Genomic DNA, 20,606 nt, shown 5'->3' with positions numbered 1-20,606 from the left:
ACCTTCATCTAATCAACTGGGAACTTTTCAAGATTAAAATTCGTGCAGATTCATTGACCCTCGGATTGGGGGCTGGCTTAGAGATAGTTGCCAAAAAACGTTTGATTTATTTATAGAAAGGAGTGCAAAAATAATTAGACTAATAATAAAAAGTAGCGTGTTCAAACAAAACTAAAAAGCAAAAGATAAGATTCGAATCAATTGTCGTCAAAATCGATAAGATGCTTGAAGCAATCAAGAAGTTCATAAATAAAACACTTCGAAATTGTTTTTGATGTACAACATTTAATTTATTTATACAAATTATATAATTATTTTATTGGGGTGGCAAATTCGTTTTTTTTTTTTTTGTTTCTGGAATGGATTTGTTTTGTGGACTTATGAGCTAAATAACTTAAATTGTAGAGCTAACTTAGGATTGTACAATTGACATTACATAATACACATATTAATATGATACAAATTGCATTCACATAACGACAACAAGAATTGTGACAAAGATACATATATACATATATAGTATAATATATAATAATTAAAGCCCTATATACATACACATATATTTACAAATATCACAACAAAATTTGGGGGCATTATGTACATTGAAAATTGAAGGCAGCAATTAAAATGAATAAAATCAAAAGTTGACAAAAATCAAAGTGAATATAAAAAAATCATAAAATTAAGTCTGCATTGAGCGATCTTAGAAAGTCTCTGTGTGTCTAAATTTCTGGCGCATAAAAATAACGAAATCCGAAGGGAGGATGTCATTTAATTTTTATGCGCAATCTATTCATCTCTCTCACAAACACATGCCAGCTAAACTCAAAATAAAAATGTCAACGAGTAAGATACAAGTACTAGACGAAGTAACTAGCAGGATAAGTGTGTGGGGGGGTGTGTGTAAATATTACTTAAACTCAGCTCAGGGCAGTCAAATAACTGACGGTATTTCTTGGATTTTCAGTTTACATTGCTTTGGCAAAAGTGTAAATGGAGAAAATGCTAAAATCGAACACTTTTTCAATCTACACAAAATCCTAAATATATAAATGGAATGTTATTAGATTAATTCCTACTTTGCTCAGCAATTAACGAAAGTGTAAACTGAAACCCCTAGAAATAATGTTAGTTCTTCTTCACCTCTAAACCGAGCTCAACTCTAACAAGGCAACTTATAATACTTTTTTTCTCCACGTTCATTTCGAGCACCACTCTCTGCGCTCTTTTTAGAGCTTCTCAGAGTACTCATGGGAGGGGTACAAAGCCTTGCCATTACCATTGCTATTGCCATTGCCATTGCCATGGGCATTGCCATTCTCCACCTTCCAGTCAGGTTCGAAGGCGCGATTCTCATGTTGCTGAGGATAATCCGCTGAAGATCCCGATCGCTGCATGGTATTGGCAGCGACCTCGGCATGATTGCGATTCCTTGTGATTTGCGTGGAGTGACGAATGCCATAGGCAAAGTAGATGATATAACCGATGGCAATCCAGATGAGGAAACGTATCCACGTGAACAAATCCAGCTGGAACATCAGGTACAGGTTGACAAAGACACTCAGACAGGGCACAAATGGCACCAGAGGAACCTTGAACGTCAGTTCAATGGTGGACACTGGCTGTAGTCCAATCACAACACAGATGATGATGAGCAGCAGTCCGACAATGCTGAGCGAGACGATGCCACTGGTGGCCTCTATTTCGAAGACCTTCATGAAGATACACCAAATTATGGCGAAGACGGCAAACACCACAATACCAATCTTCGTGATGGCCGATGTCATTGTGTTTGGCTCCCGATACGAGTTGCAAAACAGCTGGCGGAACACATTCGGAGCACGCACCGAAACGAGTCGCGTCATCTGCTCATCCTGGTAACGCAAGACGAGCACACAAATGGCCACAATGGTATAAGCCAAGAGTGTGCCAATGGACATCATGTCAACCAATTGATCCAGATTGAACAGCATGGCCATGATGGCAGCGAAAATGCCAGAGACAATGGTGGCCAAGAGCGGTGTCTTCGTATAAGGATGCACATTGGCCAGACGCTTGAAGAGAATGCCATCGTTGCCCATGGCATAGAGGATACGTGGCAGTGGGAACATGGCGCCCAACAAGCTGGTGCACAGCGCAAACACAGCTCCGATGGTGACAATCCATTTGATGGTATACCATTCCACAGCATCAAAGGCCTTGGGGAATGGTGCATCGGGATCCTGCAGATAATAGGGCAACATCATCGTAAGCACCGTGGAGACTCCAAAGTACGCCAAGAAGATGATGATTAGCGACACAACAATGGCCAAAGGAATGTTGCGCTTGGGATTGATCGCTTCCTCGCCTGTGGTGGCAATGCAATCGAAGCCCACAAAGCCGTAGAAGCACTTGGCAGCACCAGCCATGACACCAGCAATGCCGAAGGGCATAAAGCCACCAGTGCCAAAGCCGTCGGGTATCGGCTCTCCGCCAGAAACGGGTAGACGCCAGTTGTCCACATTAGCTAAGCGAGGGAAATAACAAAATCAGTTTTACATCTAAATAAAAGTAATTTTCTCTACTCACCATTCATGCCACCGGCCACCAAGACAATGCCAATGGTCACCAGATTGACGCACGTGAAGATGTTGTTCAGAAAACTTGACTCCTTAGCACCAAAAGCCAGAAGCGCAGCCAACAGCAACACCATGCCAAAGGACAGGAAATCAGGATAATCGCCAAGGAAACTGACATCGATGTGCATCGATTCATTCAGCGCCTTCGACATGTTGTTGTCAATCAGCGAGTCAAAGTAACCGCTCAATCCCCTCGCCACCGAGGCTGTGCCAATGACATACTCCAATATCAGATTCCAGCCAATGGTAAAGGCCACAAACTCGCCAATGGTCACATAACTGTAAACATAAGCGCTGCCCGCTTTTGGCACTCGAGCCGCAAATTCCGCATAGCAAATGCCCGCAAATGCCGATGCGATGGCTGCGATCAGAAACGAAATCGTCACCGCAGGACCTGCAATATTGTACGCCACTTGACCAGCCAACACATAGACACCCAGACCCAAGGTGCTGCCCACTCCGAGTGCCGTCAAATCGAAGAGATTCAGCACTCTAGCCAGCTTCGATTCTCCTTCGTTGACATCGTCTGTTTTACGACGTGTGAGCGATTTCCAGAAATTCGACATGTCTAAAAACGAACAAAACGAAAATACTAAATTTAATAATTTAAATTCACATTAAGAAATAGGCAATGTTGTTTATATTGTTATAGTTTTTATATATATTTAATTACATTAAATTAATTTACTTTTTATATCGACACATTTTCACGCAGTTCGCAAGTTCAGCTTTTGATGTAAGCTTGTTTTAAAGTTACTCACTCAATTTCTAACACAATGTCAATTATATACAGTATGATGCTTAAATTTTTATTTGGATTTGAAATTTAAACACTACGTCACTATAATGAAATGCCACTTCAAAAATTTGAGGTTTTCTTACATTCGATTCTTTTACGGAATTGCGTAAATTGTTATCTTAAATTAATAACGTTATTTCGAGCATTAAAATATTAATTTACTTATTGATGAAATTAGCTATGAAGTATTAAATCTAAGCCACGTAATTCTAGATTTATGTAATTATTCATTTTGCAAAGACACCTATCGGAAATACCGCAAGACTTTTTGGCCAACCTTATATTTGAAATAAATTGTCAGCTTTTCCAAAATTTTTTGAGTCGGCGGTAATTTTAATGCTAAGGCGATTTTAAGTGTGCCAAAGAAGAATAAAGGGTTTATTAATTTGTGTCTTGAATTTTTAACACTTTAACACAACGAAAATGCAACATTTATTTTGAAGTATTAAACACTTTCCACTTCACTTTAAGCTACAGTTTTTTTTCTTTAGGTCAAATTAAAAACATTTAACGTTATTTTGCTTGAGAATTGAACTTTGAGCAATTAATTAAAAATATTTCTTTCTTATGCAACATAATTGCAGAATTTTATTAATATTGGCTTATATCACATTTTCACTTTTTTTTTATTAAATAAACTTTTCATTTTTCTATTCATTTTCTGAAGCAACAAATTTGCAGATATTTTATTAATATTGATTTAAAACACATCGAAAAGTTTTTTTTTATATATAATTTGAATTTATTATTTTTCTAACTTTCCATTTTCTTCTCCAGAATAATTTCAATTGAACTCTTCCAATAATTTCTTTTCACATTTTAACCTATTTTTAATGCAAAGAAAAGACAACTTCCAATTCTTGTTTACAGAATTTATCAACTTCACTGTAAGCTATCAATACCTTTAGTAGTTCTGATAAAACTAGTAATTACTAAAAATACGAAGTGACTATCTTATTTCATGCAACACATATATTGTCCAGGTCATGATGTTCCATTGCAAGCTGCTGCATATCTTATCGCGTTCCCTCAAAGCCCTCCAATGTATTATGTATGTTAGTACTCGCAATAAAAGCACAAGCACAAGTCTGAGTATCTGTCGATAAGCTCAAGGTAACAAACAAAGTAAGCAACTGCTTTTGAACTGTGACGACAATCGAGCTTCAAGATTTTTCTACAATCGCGTAGCGCAACAAGTTGTTTTTTAATGGCTCAACTCGAATTTGTTTGGTATGCCAAACACGGCTGAAAAAACAATAATACAAATACACAAAACAAATTGCGAGAGTTACGAGTAGGTAAATTAAAAAACTAGATACATTCGATTTGAAACGGTTAATGTTCTAGTTAATATACAATTTGTATAACTGTTTTTCTGGCATTTCCGAGATCACTAACAGGATTTTTCTTGAATATTCTGAGTTTCTTACTGACTTGTTATTATTTCACGCCTGATTTATTTTGAACTGTCATTCATACACTTAAAAGCTTCGTTTTTACAAGTATGTAAAGTAAGTCATTAACTTTATATATAATATACTAAGCAAAAAACAACTAAAATGCAGCTGACATCGGAACATATTTGCACTGAGATACATTTACTCGTATGTAGTATTAAAATTCGTATTTAACGCTTGTTGTTTGAATTAAATTATATTTGAATTTGCATAGAATACGAAACCGGTTTGAATAAAGTTAATTGTAGCGTAATGCATATGTTTAATTTAGTTAGTTGTATTCAATTTCCGAGAATGCATTCGGACTTAATACCGGGAAAGGAACAAATTTTAATGGAAATCAAAAAGAAGCAAACATTTAATATTGTGAAGAAGTGCGTCACTTTAATAAAACCACATTAAAGTGACGTGCATATTCACAATATTAAACAAACAATAACAAACAAAATTTATTAATCGGAAAGGAGAATACATATTTCCCAACAAAAAAAGTATTTAATATTCTCTACCTCTTTTGTTTTTTTTTAATATTTATTTCTTTAACTAAATCTTAATGCATTATACATATATCTAATACTTTTTTAGCTATAAATTTAATTTAATTAAAATAATCTTTTTTATTCTTCTTTTGTTTATACATATTAAACAATATCTTTTATTACTTCGGAATATGTTAAATTTTTTTATAATATCATCAAACATTTGAAATTTTTAAAATATTTCTTTCTTTAATTTGTCTCATAATATCCTCAAACATTTTAAATTCTTAAAATTTATTTGTCTTTAACTAAACTATGATTATAACATTTCCGTTACTCATAATCTCACTATTATAGTTCCCTCTTTGAATCTTTTTTCTTGTTTTTCCACCATTCCTCTGCTTGGGACCTTTTATTGCCCCACTATTCGCCACTTATCGGTTTAATTTGCGGTATTGGCGTTTCCATTGTCCAAGCGCCATATAACATGATCGCCAATTAATCATCGGAAAGAATGGAAAGAATAAACTGCCAATTAGACGCAAGCCTACAACTAAGTAGGTGATAGAATTTACAATCGACATTGTCGACCACTTGTCGAGGGCTAATAAATTGATAAATTCAAACCAAACCAAAAACAAAATAGTTAAAATGTTGCCGACGTTAACGGCACTTCGTCATGTTGCAGACATTTGTGATAAGCGACGAGCAAAAATATCGAGATAAGCCTCCGATTCTGGGGACACGCGCCCCATTCAGACAGCAATCTAATCAATTTTCACATTTCTATTGTTGTTGTCGGTTGAATTAACCCTTAACATTTGGTCTTAGCTTGATGTAATTACGTGGATTTTGGATTTATGCGAATATAAATGTGTCGAAATGTGTTGAAATGTTGAATAAATATCGTTAAAACATGCGCTAATCTTTCATGGACAGTCCGATAAGCAAGCGATAAACCAAATACAATGTTATTTGTCATATACTCTACACATATGACAGACAGACTGAGAGAGAGACAGAAATTTGTAGACCTTTTTTTAATGGGCAGACCTCTTCCGTTATCTCGATTTGGAAGTGTGATTAATGAGCGCATCTATTTAACTTTTCCCACGCAACTCATTGCCGAGGTCAGCTAATTATTTATTTATAGTAATTTTATAGGTCAAACTACCTTAGTTATAAGAGGCATACAAATTGGATTGTAAATTCAAATATTTCACCAACTTATTTTGTTTTATTATATATGCTAAACACGTGCCATACAAGGTTGAAGACCATAAACAACATTTTCTGTTTCAGGTGTTTCATATTATTTGAACAACTGCTTGAGGAAGTAAATCAGTCAGCTTGCAAAGGAATTATATGACATTTATCATATTCATATAGAAATCTTATGATTTACCTTGAAAGCCGTCAAGGAAATCTTGAAATCTCAAAGTACTTTCACATTACCTCTAATCGAAGCACTTCACGATAATGTTTGTACATTATTTCAAGTGCGCTGATAACTCAAAACAAGTTCAAATATGGTATTCGGAAATCAAAATTATTATATGATCTCATCCATTAACATTGCCTATGTAGTAGGCTCATAAATCTATTCCAGATCGTTTTCGTAATAGGTCAAGAACAAAAGAGAAACTAGTTTTAAGCACATAATTTATTTTAGTTTTGTGGCCATGCGACTCTTGCGTGCTCTTTGGTAGTTAATACCCTGTAAAATCTGGCCATTATAATTTTGCTGTAAATGGCTTATGACTGGCTATCTCGATTTTAATGACAAAACTATTCAGATAATAACATTTGTTTTCGTAAATCTAATTATTAACACAGTTGGCAACTGAAATGAACTGAACTTAATTGCAAATACACATCAAACAAAGAAGTTTGTGGTATAAAAAAAAAACTCCATATGGTTAGAAGTTGATTTTTTGTGTGTCATGGTGATATTGAAATATTTTAGCTGCTTCAGAAAAAAATCAATAGAATTTCTTTGGAGGTAGCTTTGCTACAAAATCAAATTAAAAGTATTCTATTGAAGTTAATAAAATTTCTTCATTTTATTGCTTTCATAAATAAAGTTTTCTAGGTCTTAACATTGTCAACATTTGTTGAAAATATTTAAAAATTAAGATGCAATAACATAATAAACAATTTTTGTTCGTAATAAGCAATAAAACGTGTTTAAATTTTAAACGATTTTGCAAAACGCTTAAAAAGCTCTAACAAAACTCTTAACTCTTCAGTTTGCCAGAGCAAAACTCATTATCTCTTTATCACTGCCACTTGTATTCCACATAAAAAACTAAACATTTTGCCATGGACAAACAGAAGTTATTTAATTTTCAAGTAGCTCAAACACAGTCAAAGCAGAGCTGCAATTGCCTCAGGTAGATGGTATCGCGGTCTCTCACTGGTTTTCTACATTATACATTATATCTTTTATTATTATTGTTATTTTCAGAGTAGTTCTTGTGATAAAAGCCTCACGTTGAACTCCAGTCGCATTTGCGGTTTGTAAATTGCACAATTTTACGATGATTAATGGCAGTAAAAAGTTTCATAAGCAGTGCTTTTATAATTTATTTGTTTGAAATATTATTTATAATACAGAATTGTTTCTCATATTTTATTCACTGAGTCCTTTATTTTACAGTCTGTTTTTAACTTGATAAGAGAAAGGATATTCACACATACTTTTTTTGTAGTTTGTTCGATTCACAAGTGTTTCACTTCACAGTATAAAAACGAAGTTTGCTGATCCAGTAAAAGTTTGTACCGCAAACGAATTCGAAACTTCAGAGTTAACACACACAAAAATATTCAACAACCGCGCGCGACGCGCTCCAAAGTCGTTCTGATCGTGCGGCGTTGGCGTTGAAACGCTTAAAGCTTTTGCCTGGCACTCGGCCAGTAATAATAATAATAACAACAACCACATCAAATTGTTAACAACTTTTTCTTAACGAAAGCGAACAAACGACAACCGGCAGACGGCAGAAACACCGTGTTGTAGCATTTTCCACTGCTCGATTTCCGGTTCAAACTGATTTTTGTTGTGTCTCTGAACGGGGGGAATTTGGCCAAGATTTCGTTATGTCGCTGGACTTGTAATGAATTTGTTGAACCCAGCTAGTCCGAGATAAGTTAAACAGATTAAAGGCGGCTATACGAACGACCTCTGACGTCACAGCGATTAGCTTTTATTTCGGCAAATACCTCGTAGGTGTAACACGCAGTGGGTATGCTGATCGGCAGACTAATTCTTAAAGACATCTCAAAATTACATTGAAATTTTAGCGTAAATTTACTATAGCGGGCTGCTAAAATTGAAATTTTTTTCTTTTCTTTTTTTCATTTCTTCTTTTCTTCAAATCAGTTTCTTCAAATTTAAATTTATATATGTATATATGCAATATATGTATATATAGCTTTTTGTGATAACTGGTGGCTGCATCTTGTGACTTACAATCTAACCACATCCTAAAAATGCAGGTTATGAAGATTAAATTGTTTGGAGAGCAATTATGCTAATTAATCACCAAAGCAAATAATCAAATATGGGTCAGCCAAAATGGGGGTTTGAAATATTGTATATTACTAGTTTTATTAATATATGTACATATATATGTGTGGGACTCATAAACAAAATGTTTAGCTAATCATGTGATAAATACTCTTTAAAAAAGTTGTGTACTTCAAATTTGATTTTAATGAATTACAATTCTGTGTATAAATAATTAGGTAACATTTCGAAAATTTTTAATAATAAGTTTGTAAATTTGTTATTATTTTTTACCTTAGTGTTCATTTACACAATGATAATAATACAGTTGCATTATCTGATTAATACAAATTCGTATAACTTATTGACAGATTTCTATAATAAGAAAATATTTATAAGCCTTTTTCAACTTAGTAATGCGAATTACGAATAGGCTTTATATGAATTATACTTTTAGAATTCTTATTCAGAAATTTATGTAATGAGTACAACTGACAACTTTCTACTTATTATCCCACAGATCTCCTGTATAATGGAATTTCAAAATTGCGATTACCTACAGAGTTATAATTGTGTTTATAATGATTTGAAAGATTTTTATAATCCAAATAAATCCTATAAATCATAATGCAATTAAAATTGCGAAATAGTTTAACCGACATTCTACTATTTCTTAACTTATTCGTAATATTTCAATAAGTACAGGGTGTCTCACAGTCCAGCCACAGAAATTGCAAAACGTCAGATAGTCACCGGGTATTTCACAGTCGCGCTATCGTTCGCTATGCTGGTTATTTATTGAGGGTCTTCACTGCCGTTTGCCGCTCGTGCCATTGATTAGTATTGCGGCTTTTGGGGCCGCATATCAGCAATAACGCTGACAGCTTGTTAAACACATTTACAGCCCGCTTGCCCACTTGTAACCCACTCCACAGTGTGGTGCAGTGCGGTGCGGTGGCGTGTGGGTCTCTCTCTCTCTCTCTCTCTCTCTTTCAGTGGTTAGTGTGATAAGCGCCAAAAACATTCAGACACGTTCGTCGAGGTTTACTGATCCCAGCCCCTTGACAACTTTATAGTTGTAAAAATGTCGTTAAAATGTCATCCAAATGCATGTTAACTTATAGTTATAGAATTCCAGCTACAACGTGTAACGTGTAATGAACTCGACTTAGGTACAAGTCAGAGCCCCAGGGCTTGACCTTGACACAGTTGCGCTTTGGATAGTTGGAATGCGTGGGAGTCACAGCGAAGATCGGAAGGGAAAACTTGGAAAATAAACCTGAATAGTAGCTATGCTTATTGCGTAAGATACGAATGTATCTGTGCAGTTGATCGTGATGAACTTAAGTTGGAGACAGACTTGGGAAACTTTGAAAAACAATAAATAACTACATTTTAAAAGATTTTAAAAATCAATTTACCTAATGCGAGTTTAATAAGTTTGTAATAATTATTACTTGAACAACATAACCCAGTTTCTTGAATTAAAAACATGAATTAAAATTAAATTAGCTTACATGTATAAATTATAAATCAATTTTGCATTTCTTGATTTATAATATTGAGGTTTGAAATATGAAAACTATATTTTGATATTAATGTCGATATATCAATAAAACAACATTTAAATATTATAAAGTTTTGTAACAAAACAAATTGTAAGTTAATTTGATTTTTATTAAATTTGAATTTTAATTTGATATCGCATAATTATTTTCAAAAGACAATCTGGTATATTTTGCACTTAATGGTATATTTTTAATGTAGTACTATAGAGTTTCAATAGTTTTGTGGTATATTAATTTGGTATGTATTTAAATTTTACACTCTGTGGTATATTTTGAGTGTAGTACTATATCAATATACTAAATTTAGCGTTTATTATATTTTTAGTATTTTGTGGTATATTAATTTGGTATGTTCTTAAGTTATTACCGCACTGCTTTACTTTCATTAAAAATTAAATAAAAATTTCTTACTTGTTTAAAATAAAAAATAAAAATAAAATTTGATATCAATTAATTTGGAATTTAAAACAACTTTTAATATTTTGAAGACTACACACAAGATAAATAAAAAAGGAAAAGTTATATTAATCAGAATTATTTCTAGCAAAATCTAGACAGAGTGTTTTTCAAACTCGGCTTGGAAGAAGAGACTGTCGCTTCTGTGTTTACGAGTGGCTACTGTAAATTTCACATGACACAATCCATTAAGACGCCTCACAAGTGCCGTCTGCGCAAAGCCAAGCTGCGCATAGGCCGCCGTCGAATAACGAGATTTCGAGGCGAGCCCAGTAATTTTCCATTACTCGCATTGAGGCAGTGCCACCAGCAGCACCATATAAACAACTCTAGGCTCAAGTCTCTAGACTTGACTCTAGACTCTATGGCGAAACAGCCAAAGCCCGAAATTTAAATTTAGCTGCAAGTCAACATACAACATAAGCGGCCTAACGGCATCAACATCAACTTGACCACTAGATGCTTTAAAAAAAATACATATTAAAAAACTGACTCCAAAGTTCAGACCTCGAGCAAGATCAATGACTTGTCGCGTGGTATGTTTTGAAAACTTCTCGAATGCAGAGCACTAAATATAGAGTGTGGAAAAGCAAAACAACAGATGGAAATACTAGACAAACGTGTAAAAGATTGGCAAAGCAAGCTTCAAAGTAAACCTAGTTGAAATTGATAACCCTAAAACGAATCCAATCCTAAGCCACCCACTCCCATTCAATGCAATCTATTTTGATCGCTTTTATAGCGCAATCCATGCTTGAAATACTGATTGCAGTTTCAATTCACAGTTTCGGCGATGCGACGCGATGCGACGCGATATTTTGACGTCATAGAGCGTCATTAAGTAAGCCAGGGACGTCACCCAGAGAGTCAACTTCCCCCTAAATGGCAAATCAAAATCAACTGCTAATTGAATTCAGGCCCAATTAACTTTTTTTCCAATTATTTGCAAATATTTAGACAATTTATTGTCAACTGTTTATTTGAGCCAATAATTTGGTCGTTGGTTGACGCTTTCCGCAAATATTTTGACACCTTTTACAGTTGGTCTATTGTCGTTTTATATTACGATAAATATAGTTGACGTACCACTCACAATGCTGTTTGGTATATGTGTCACAAATCTATCTTTCCCTCGATATCATATCTAACGTCAATACAAACTTCATTTCCATTTCGTTTATGGTTTGCAGTTTGATTTATGCTTCATCCCAAAAATAAGCTCATGACAGTCAGAGAGAGAGAGTTATAAAACAGTTCTTTCCTGCTATGATAAATGAATGTCGCAATATTTATAATTATAATTTTTTATGGCCCATCTTTTTGTACTTAAGCATTTATATAATTATATATTAATTTTGACAGCTGCATATTAAAGCATTATTACGTGTTATTAACACAAATGCTTAAAAAGTTATTGCTAAAGATTTCAATTTTAAAGTGTAATGTGCAAATTTGTATTTGGAAGAACTTTTGAAATCTTTCCTTAACATACAAAAACCATAAAACCAAAACTAAACAGTTTTAACAATAAAAAATTAACATTATTTCCTCCATTAAAGTTACAGTTCTAAGACGTTATTTATTATACAAATTTATGCGGCAGAAATTCGCAAATACATCCTTAAGATCCAGACACCATAAAACCCAAACTCAATCCATAAACTTTTCTAAAGTTGAGCACAAATTTCCCTCTTATATCAAATGCTAAATTAGTATATAGTATAAAGGTTGATTAATTTGAGCCTAATAAATCCATAAATATTTTCTTTCGTTTTTTGAGATCTTTACCTTTATTTTATGATCCCCCCTAATAAATGTTTCTATAATATGTGGGGTGACTTTACGAGTACTATTTTCGACTCGCTGTGCCATTAAAATTCTATAGTATTGCCTCAGACAAGTGAAATGGTTTTGAACGCGCAAGTGTTCTTTATATACGAGTAGTAGAGACGGTTATATGGCTTCCTGAATGCGCAAAATGGTGCTTCATCTGGCTAGACGTATATAACATACGTATACTCGTAGTATCAGTCAGTATAATCGACAGAGCTGAGAACCCCAAAGTCTGGTGAAACACGCATTTGGCAAGTGCAAAGTCGGCCTGTGCGCGAGTCATAAAAGTTGATTCCCTTTATAACCATTGCAATTAAAGTGGGTAAAGTGAGTAAAGAGGCAAGCCAGGCCAATTCATCTATGAAACATTTTGCCCAGACTTTTTTCTGAGAGATAAGAGATTATTGCACATTATGACGATTTTGACGAGCAGAGGCGAACATAATTTCCATGTTGACGACGAATCTTGATAACAGATTCGTTTACATTTTATTTTTATATAAATATAAAAACAATTCACCCTTCTTTTTTTACTTTTATTATCTTGAACTGTGCCTAGGCCGACGGTGTGGCATTATCTGGGCATATGTCTAAGTTGATAATCGGATTGCAAAGACATTTGCACTGTTTTAGATAAAGACTGAAGTACTTTCTTTCCCTTGACTTCTACACACAATCACAGTGGCGTGTCTTTGTCTACAAAAGAGGGGATCGATCAGCGATTATCTGTGTTATATTTTTAACCATAATGAAGCACATAAATAATGCAAGGAATTTACAGATGTCTGGATCTTTGGGTAAATCCCCCTTTCACGCACTACTCTGTAGGCATATATAATTTATGATATTTTGTTTTCCAGCAAATATTTGCTGACTTTAGGCACGAGCGACTCGTGACGAGAATTCAAGATCGTATAACTTGCATAGCATATAGTTCAGACGATTAAAATGTGTGTGTTTACAGTTATTGTGGGGGGTTTTAAATGGCGGCATTAAACGCTGAAATATGATAAGCATACTAAGAGGTGTTAGGTAAAGTGTATGCAGTAGATCTATAATAATCTCTTTTCTGTATTTTGATGCTTAGTATATTGGGGTTAAACATCTAAACTTGTGAAATCGTTGAACTAGATTATTCTTGACCAGCTGCTTGCACTGAGCTGCAGTTTGTTTGGTTTGGTCCTGCAGAATCCTTTACTTTGCCTACCAGTCGTATACTTGATAAAATATGAACTAAAAGTGTTTGAAGTGTAAGCATAAGAAACTTGTAATATTAATGGAATGAATTCAACTTATAATTAAATTCTATATTTCAGATAACATTGAAGTGCTCAAAAAAAATATCGTGGAAGCCTTGATCTTCATTAAATAATACAATTTTTAAATTTGAATTATCAGAATTGTATAGAGGAACCACAAATATGTAGCTACATAAATTCAATTTGTAATTGATATAGTCATACACAATTTCATATTAGAAAACTTGAAAATATTGAAGTGTATATTAATTTCACTCATAACTTCCGATTGATAAATGATGTTATTAGAAATTATAGAAATGCTAACTTATGTATGTATGTATGTGTGTAGTTTCTTCTGTTGTTGTTTGATTCTTTTCAAAAATCACAATCAATTCTCTCGTTTTTGTGATAAATTCCCCTCTATCACCCTCACTTTAAATAATAGAAGTCACTGAACTTTCAATTCAATATTTTCTTTTTTCATTTTTCGGCTTCGTTTTTTTCTCATTTTTTGTGCGAAAGTTTCAATTTGTGTTGAAGAGTCTCATAACAAAATGTTGTCGTTTTTTTTTTTTTGGTTGCTACTTTGGCGACATTTTCGTTATTAACAATGTTCCATTAAAAATATCAAAATTGTAATGAACTGCCGTCGACTGTCAGCAGCTATGAGGAGTGGGTGGAGAGAGGGTGAAAGAGGGGGACTATTGGAATCATACTCGTATAACAATGGGTTGTATTTTAATGCGGCTTGTTGAGTGCTCAGTGTGGCTTGCAAATTGTTTGTGACTTTGAAGCACCGCATGCGGTTGCATTTATTTAAACACTACAAGGGGAGAAGAGGCCTACAGCAGAGAGAGAGAGAGAGAGAGAGAGAGAGAGAGAGAGGTGAACTGGCAGGCGAACTCTACTGACGCTGACAAGTGGAAGGAAGGAGACGCAGGGAATGACTTCTTGACATTTGCCTGCCAACTGCGAAAGAGTCAAAGGCAGCTTACAACGGTTTACTCAAGCGAGTTAATTATGGAAAAAACGCTTTTTTTGAGCTTGGCATATTTAAAAGCCAACAAAACGGAGCATTGCCCCAATGTGATTTATTATGCAAAATAATAAATTAAAAACAAAAAAAAATTTGTTTTAAGGTACAGTCAGCGCCACAAAAAAAGCCGCACTTTTAAGGGTTACGAATTTTAAACTTTCAGGGGCTGTGGTTTCACTATATGATTGCGGATTCGCTCAATTTTTTTTTTAACAAGTTTACTGGTGGTATGTTAATAAAAGTGCATACCAATTTTTATTTTAAATTTGTTTTTAATATTAAAAAAAATGTTGTTTTTGGTTTCACCCTAGTTTTAGCGACTTTTCACTATTATGGCAAACTTAATGAAAAAAATCATAAAAGTTATAATAATGAAAAATTCAACAAAAACTATTTTTTTCCAATTGAACACCTTACTAACTATAAAAAAAATTTAAATCTAGGCAATTTAACATTAGACATATTTTTTTAATTTAGCTTAATACTTAGAAATGCCGCCTTTGGCCTTAATTACAGACTTTACCCTATTGAGCATAAAATCGTAAATGGAACACAATTATTTCTTTGTTATATCGTGTATCCATATTTTTTCTATAATTTGTTTTAGCTCCTCCATAGTTTTGGGCTTTCGCTTTCTTTTTATGGCCCCCATATAGGCCCCAACATTCTCGATGGGACTAAGGTCTGGGCTGTTTTCTGGCCAATCTAAGGACTTAATGCCCAATTCTTTCTTCAAATTGGACTGATTCTGATTGGTCAAGAGTGCTATTTTCAGATGAGTCCAAATTTAATCTCATTGGATCTGATGGAATTCTCAAGGTGCGCCGTAGACGTGGGTAACCGGTTTTCTGAAAATTGCTGCATAGCCACAGTAAAGCATTCACCGTATGTTATGGTATGGGGATGCATATCCAAATATAAAACGGAATCAATTTTAATGGTTCAGGGTATGATCAATGCAGAAAAATACAAAGAAATAATTTTAAGTGGAGTTGTGCCTAGCATTGAGTCCATAAGTGAAGAAGAAGAAGAACCCATTTGTCAGGATGATTCTGCACCTTGCAATCGAGCGCGATCTGTGAGTTACTCAGTGTCCGATTGCTACCAAAACAACTTATTCAGATAAATCGAACATTTTTCTATCTAAAAATAATAAATTTGAAGAAAGAATTGGGCATTAAGTCCTTAGATTGGCCAGAAAACAGCCCAGACCTTAGTCCCATCGAGAATGTTGGGGCCTATATGGGGGCCATAAAAAGAAAGCGAAAGCCCAAAACTATGGAGGAGCTAAAACAAATTATAGAAAAAATATGGATACACGATATAACAAAGAAATAATTGTGTTCCATTTACGATTTTATGCTCAATAGGGTAAAGTCTGTAATTAAGGCCAAAGGCGGCATTTCTAAGTATTAAGCTAAATTAAAAAAATATGTCTAATGTTAAATTGCCTAGATTTAAATTTTTTTATAGTTAGTAAGGTGTTACATTGGAAAAAAATAGTTTTTGTTGAATTTTTTCATTATTATAACTTTTATGATTTTTTCATTAAGTTTGCCATAATAGTGAAAAGTCGCTAAAACTAGGGTGAAACCAAAAACAACATTTTTTTTAATATTAAAAACAAATTTAAAATAAAAATTGGTATGCACTTTTATTAACATACCACCAGTAAACTTGTTAAAAAAAAAAATTGAGCGAATCCGCAATCATATAGTGAAACCACAGGCCCTGAAAGTTTAAAATTCGTAACCCTTAAAAGTGCGGCTTTTTTTGTGGCGCTGACTGTATGTGCATGTTGCTTAAGTTCTTTTGTTTTCAAACAGATTAATCGTTTGATGAATATAAAATTTAAGTATAATAATATACTCTAGGCTAGCGTAATTTTAAAGCTATTGTCTCTAATCCTGAAAATTTGGTTGCGATCGGAAATTGTAGAAGTTATATAAGAAAAGGTTTTGTATAGGTAAAAATAAATTCTATTTTGGTTGCTTTGGCTAATGATCTAGAATATTTACGGTATATTTTACATGTAGTATTGTAGCAATATACCGAATATAGTCAAATATAACCATTTTATTATATTATGGTATATTAGGTTGGTAAATTTTAAAATTAATACCATTCTGTTTTATAACGGGTATCTCGCAGTCGAGCACTCTCGATTCTACTTTTCTTCTTGGTAAATTTTTATGAATTGTTTTATATTGTTTGAAGAAACTAAAGGTACACAATATATAAATCTCATACTGAAATTTCCCATGAACTTAGCTTTAACATATCTAATACTTTGAGATTCTTATTGCCCATGTATAAATTTAACAATAATTATATTTGAATCTATTTATTATATTTGAAGAACATTTGACACATATTTTATTTAATTTCATCTGTCGAAACCCTATAATTAATGTAAGTATCTTTAACTGGAAATCGTCATTCTAAGTACTTAAATCTCAGCCATTTTTATCAGCATTTACATTGTTCACACAACTTTGTAAGGCTTTTGATATCAGCTATAAAGTGTTGTGAAATCGTCACGAGTGATTTTGTAGCTTAATAAAAAGTGTCTAATATAAAATGTTTCCCACGGCTTCACTTTTTAAAGACTCATTATCACACTATCAGCAGACGAAGCTCATCAAGCATTTTACTATTAGAGGTTATAATATATTATTGAATGAGTTGTTCTTCAATTACGTGGAAAAGTGCCGCAGATAAGAATCTAAAACACTAATTACTGATGAAATACCCTTAAGTATCAAATAAAAATCATATTTAATCGCGTGCAGATAATTTATTTGATTATTAGAATCATTCTTTCAAAGCATTTTGGAGCTGTTCAAGAAGTTGTTGCCAACTGACGTTTCCAATGTCACTTAATCAGTCCAAATATTTAAACTGATACAGCAAGTTCGAAGTGCTACTAACATAAATCACAAAATTGATTAACCAGCGTGTGGAACCATAAATAGAGAATATTAAAAGGTAAACAAGTGTGCGTGTACTTCATCTCGAATGCTCTTCAATTTATAATGCCACAATCATTAGACAAGAACATTAAGTACCGCGCATTAGAAAAATAGACAAGAGGGAGAGAGCTCAACTTAAATATACCCTATAGAAAAAAATATATATAAAATACAAATGTGTTAAGCATTTGAATATAGTTTTGACAATGAAATATTTTCGAAAAATAAATAATTTTTATAAAATATATTTATAAATTTAATATATTAAGTATACGGCTTTTTAGATTCCCAAAATTAACAAAAAGTATTAATACTTTAATTTATAAAATGCAAACAAACATTTTAAATAAATTGTGGACCGATCAACTAATTAAAATGTTATCTGTCAATGCCTAATATTAAGATGAAGTATTTTTAATGATATTCTTGTGTTCTCTTAACTGGCTTATCATGTTTTATCACTCTCTTCATTAAGTACTGGGTATATAATAATGTTTTCTAAGCTGCGCAGACCTTCAATGCCAAACACTTACTCAATTAACAATAAAAGCTATACAAAAACTATGTTTCCGTCAACAATAGATATAACACGCTATGTCCCCAGATTGGAGAATGGAGAATAGTGAATAGAGAATGGAGAACGAACAAAAATTTTGCGCATAAACAATCCAAAAATGATGTCATTAATGTTATTAAAAAAAACAGCGGCTCATTAACATTGCCAAAAAGCGTAAACAGACAAAAAAAAGAGCAGTCAAAAATTAATAATAATAAAAACAAAAAACAGAAAAAGAGAAAAGAAAGTGGTACAAAAGCAAAACATGTAAAACAGGTGAGGCAAAAAGGTCGTAAAAATGCGTTCGAATCGACAAACAAAACTGTTTCGATTAAAATTCAATTTTATTTTATTTTATGTTTACTCACTTGTATTCTTTCTGTCTCTCTTCTTTTGCACTATTTGTAAACGTTGTATTGTTTTTTAATAATTTTCTCACGTTGCACGTTACGCACTCGACGACAACTTTGCTTGAAATATTTTCACAAATTATTCGGCATTTTGATTTTATACCTGAAAAATCGCATAAGATCCGCAACTGGTGACAAAAAGGAAACAGTTGGCGCGGCTTATTAGCTTAATTTATTTAACATTCACGTTTTTAAACATTTTTACTCAATTTGCGCGGTTTCATTTCACGTTGCGTCTTGTTAAAACTTGAAACAAAAGCAAAAGACAAATGATATTGTGTACAAAGTTAAATATGTGAAGTGGCAGAGCAGTTGTAAAGATGCGTAAGAAAACAAATGAAAAGTCGGTGGAAAAAAGTGGAAATTATATACCCGACTAGCAGATACCCTGTACTTATTAACGCAGCTATCGCACAACTTTATTTTTTCTAGTTATTCATTGAAATTCTTTGCTTTAATCTTTTCTTTACGCAGAAATTATTTATATTATGATTAGAACGATGACTAAAAACAAATATGCCTTTTTTTAAGAATGATCGCATCTTAATTACTCTTTTGAAATACGTTTTATTGGTGCAGGGTATATTTAAAATGCAGATAAGCATGCAAAGCAGAGTTAACGATGAAATAAGAAACAAACCCAAAGCAGATGCGTTAACAGTTACATTTGTAATGCGAATACCCTGTAAAATGTATGTAGGGGTATACGCAACTAATGTGAATTTTGGAATAAAAACTGTGTGTTAATAACAACTAATTTATTGAGAATTACTATCGTTGCAAAACTATCGATAGTACTATAAATAATAATACAATTACTATTGTTCAGGGCCCTGTAAAATTTGTGTGTGTGATATACGCAAATAATGTTAATAAAAATAAAAATATTTATTTAAAATTAGTATGATTTTATTAAAATACTAAATAGATAATTATTGTGATAATAAAACGAACGATAGAAAAGCAACTTTCAGTTACTATTTTTACAAAACTATCGATAGTTTAACAGACACAAACAACCAATATACCCGGCAAGCCAAATCCATGATTCATCTAACTTATCACTTCTTAAGCTCCTCAATTTTCTCTGTAACTAGTCATCGTCTACAAAGCACATTAAACTAACGTGATTTGTGCAATGTTCATATTCGTATTTGTATTTTGCAAACCAATGGAAAACACTAGTTAAACAACGTGATTAAATGTGACAAAGGTGTAACAACGTCCCTCTGAGCCCTAAACATTTCACACTTTAATCGTTGACTCACAGAATTGCAACAACGAATATGTGGATTAGATAAGAGGAATTCCCAGAATACATCATAAATAAATGTTCAATGAACAGAACGTGCCTAATGGCAGACCACTTTGTTTTATATTAAAATTTATATATTTATGAATTCAGTTTTGAGATCATCTCACTATTAATACGACTTGTATCTCCGACATAATTGAGACTGCAGCAATTGCAGTTGCATTTGAAGTAATTTGAAATGCAATTCAATAGGGGGTTCCATTTTCATACACAATACTTATGATAGCCACGCTTCAAGGTAAACGGGTTAAGGTTATCACGTGTACGGAAAACCAAGCTTAATTTACCCAGACAAATTGTTGTCTGTAAACTAAAGAGATGCATTAACAAGAGAGTGTGAGTTAAAGCTTACGATTAT

General features: G+C 33.2%; 1 protein-coding gene across 3 annotated transcripts; it reads right to left on the bottom strand.

The window, feature by feature from the left end:
• Window positions 1-305: 305 nt before the first annotated feature.
• On the bottom strand, window positions 306-19,161 carry LOC117568681 (cationic amino acid transporter 3). 3 transcript variants are annotated; one of them, XM_034249489.2, is made up of 3 exons: window positions 18,892-19,161; window positions 2,569-3,186; window positions 306-2,506 (listed from the first exon to the last, which is right to left on the bottom strand). In XM_034249489.2, exons 2-3 carry the CDS (start codon window positions 3,182-3,184, stop codon window positions 1,230-1,232), a joined length of 1,893 nt encoding a protein of 630 aa, XP_034105380.1. In that variant the 5' UTR covers window positions 3,185-3,186; window positions 18,892-19,161; the 3' UTR covers window positions 306-1,229. The 3 variants fall into 3 exon arrangements, with proteins under 3 accessions (XP_034105380.1, XP_034105378.1, XP_034105379.1); XM_034249487.2 differs by lacking the exon at window positions 18,892-19,161 and adding an exon at window positions 8,054-8,220; XM_034249488.2 differs by lacking the exon at window positions 18,892-19,161 and adding an exon at window positions 3,307-3,413.
• Between the last annotated feature and the right edge of the window lie 1,445 nt (window positions 19,162-20,606).

The sequence above is a fragment of the Drosophila albomicans genome, chromosome 3 (genome assembly GCF_009650485.2).
Source record: "Drosophila albomicans strain 15112-1751.03 chromosome 3, ASM965048v2, whole genome shotgun sequence".
Taxonomy (NCBI): domain Eukaryota; kingdom Metazoa; phylum Arthropoda; class Insecta; order Diptera; family Drosophilidae; genus Drosophila; species Drosophila albomicans.
This window is presented reverse-complemented; position numbering and strand designations above follow the sequence as displayed.

Coding starts and splice junctions, on each gene's coding strand:
- LOC117568681 (XM_034249489.2), bottom strand. CDS start 3,184: ATGTCGAATTTCTGGAAATCGCTCACACGTCGTAAAACAGACGATGTC. Junction 2,507..2,568: donor GGTGGCCGGTGGCATGAATG/GTGAGTAGAGAA, acceptor TCCCTCGCTTAG/CTAATGTGGACAACTGGCGT.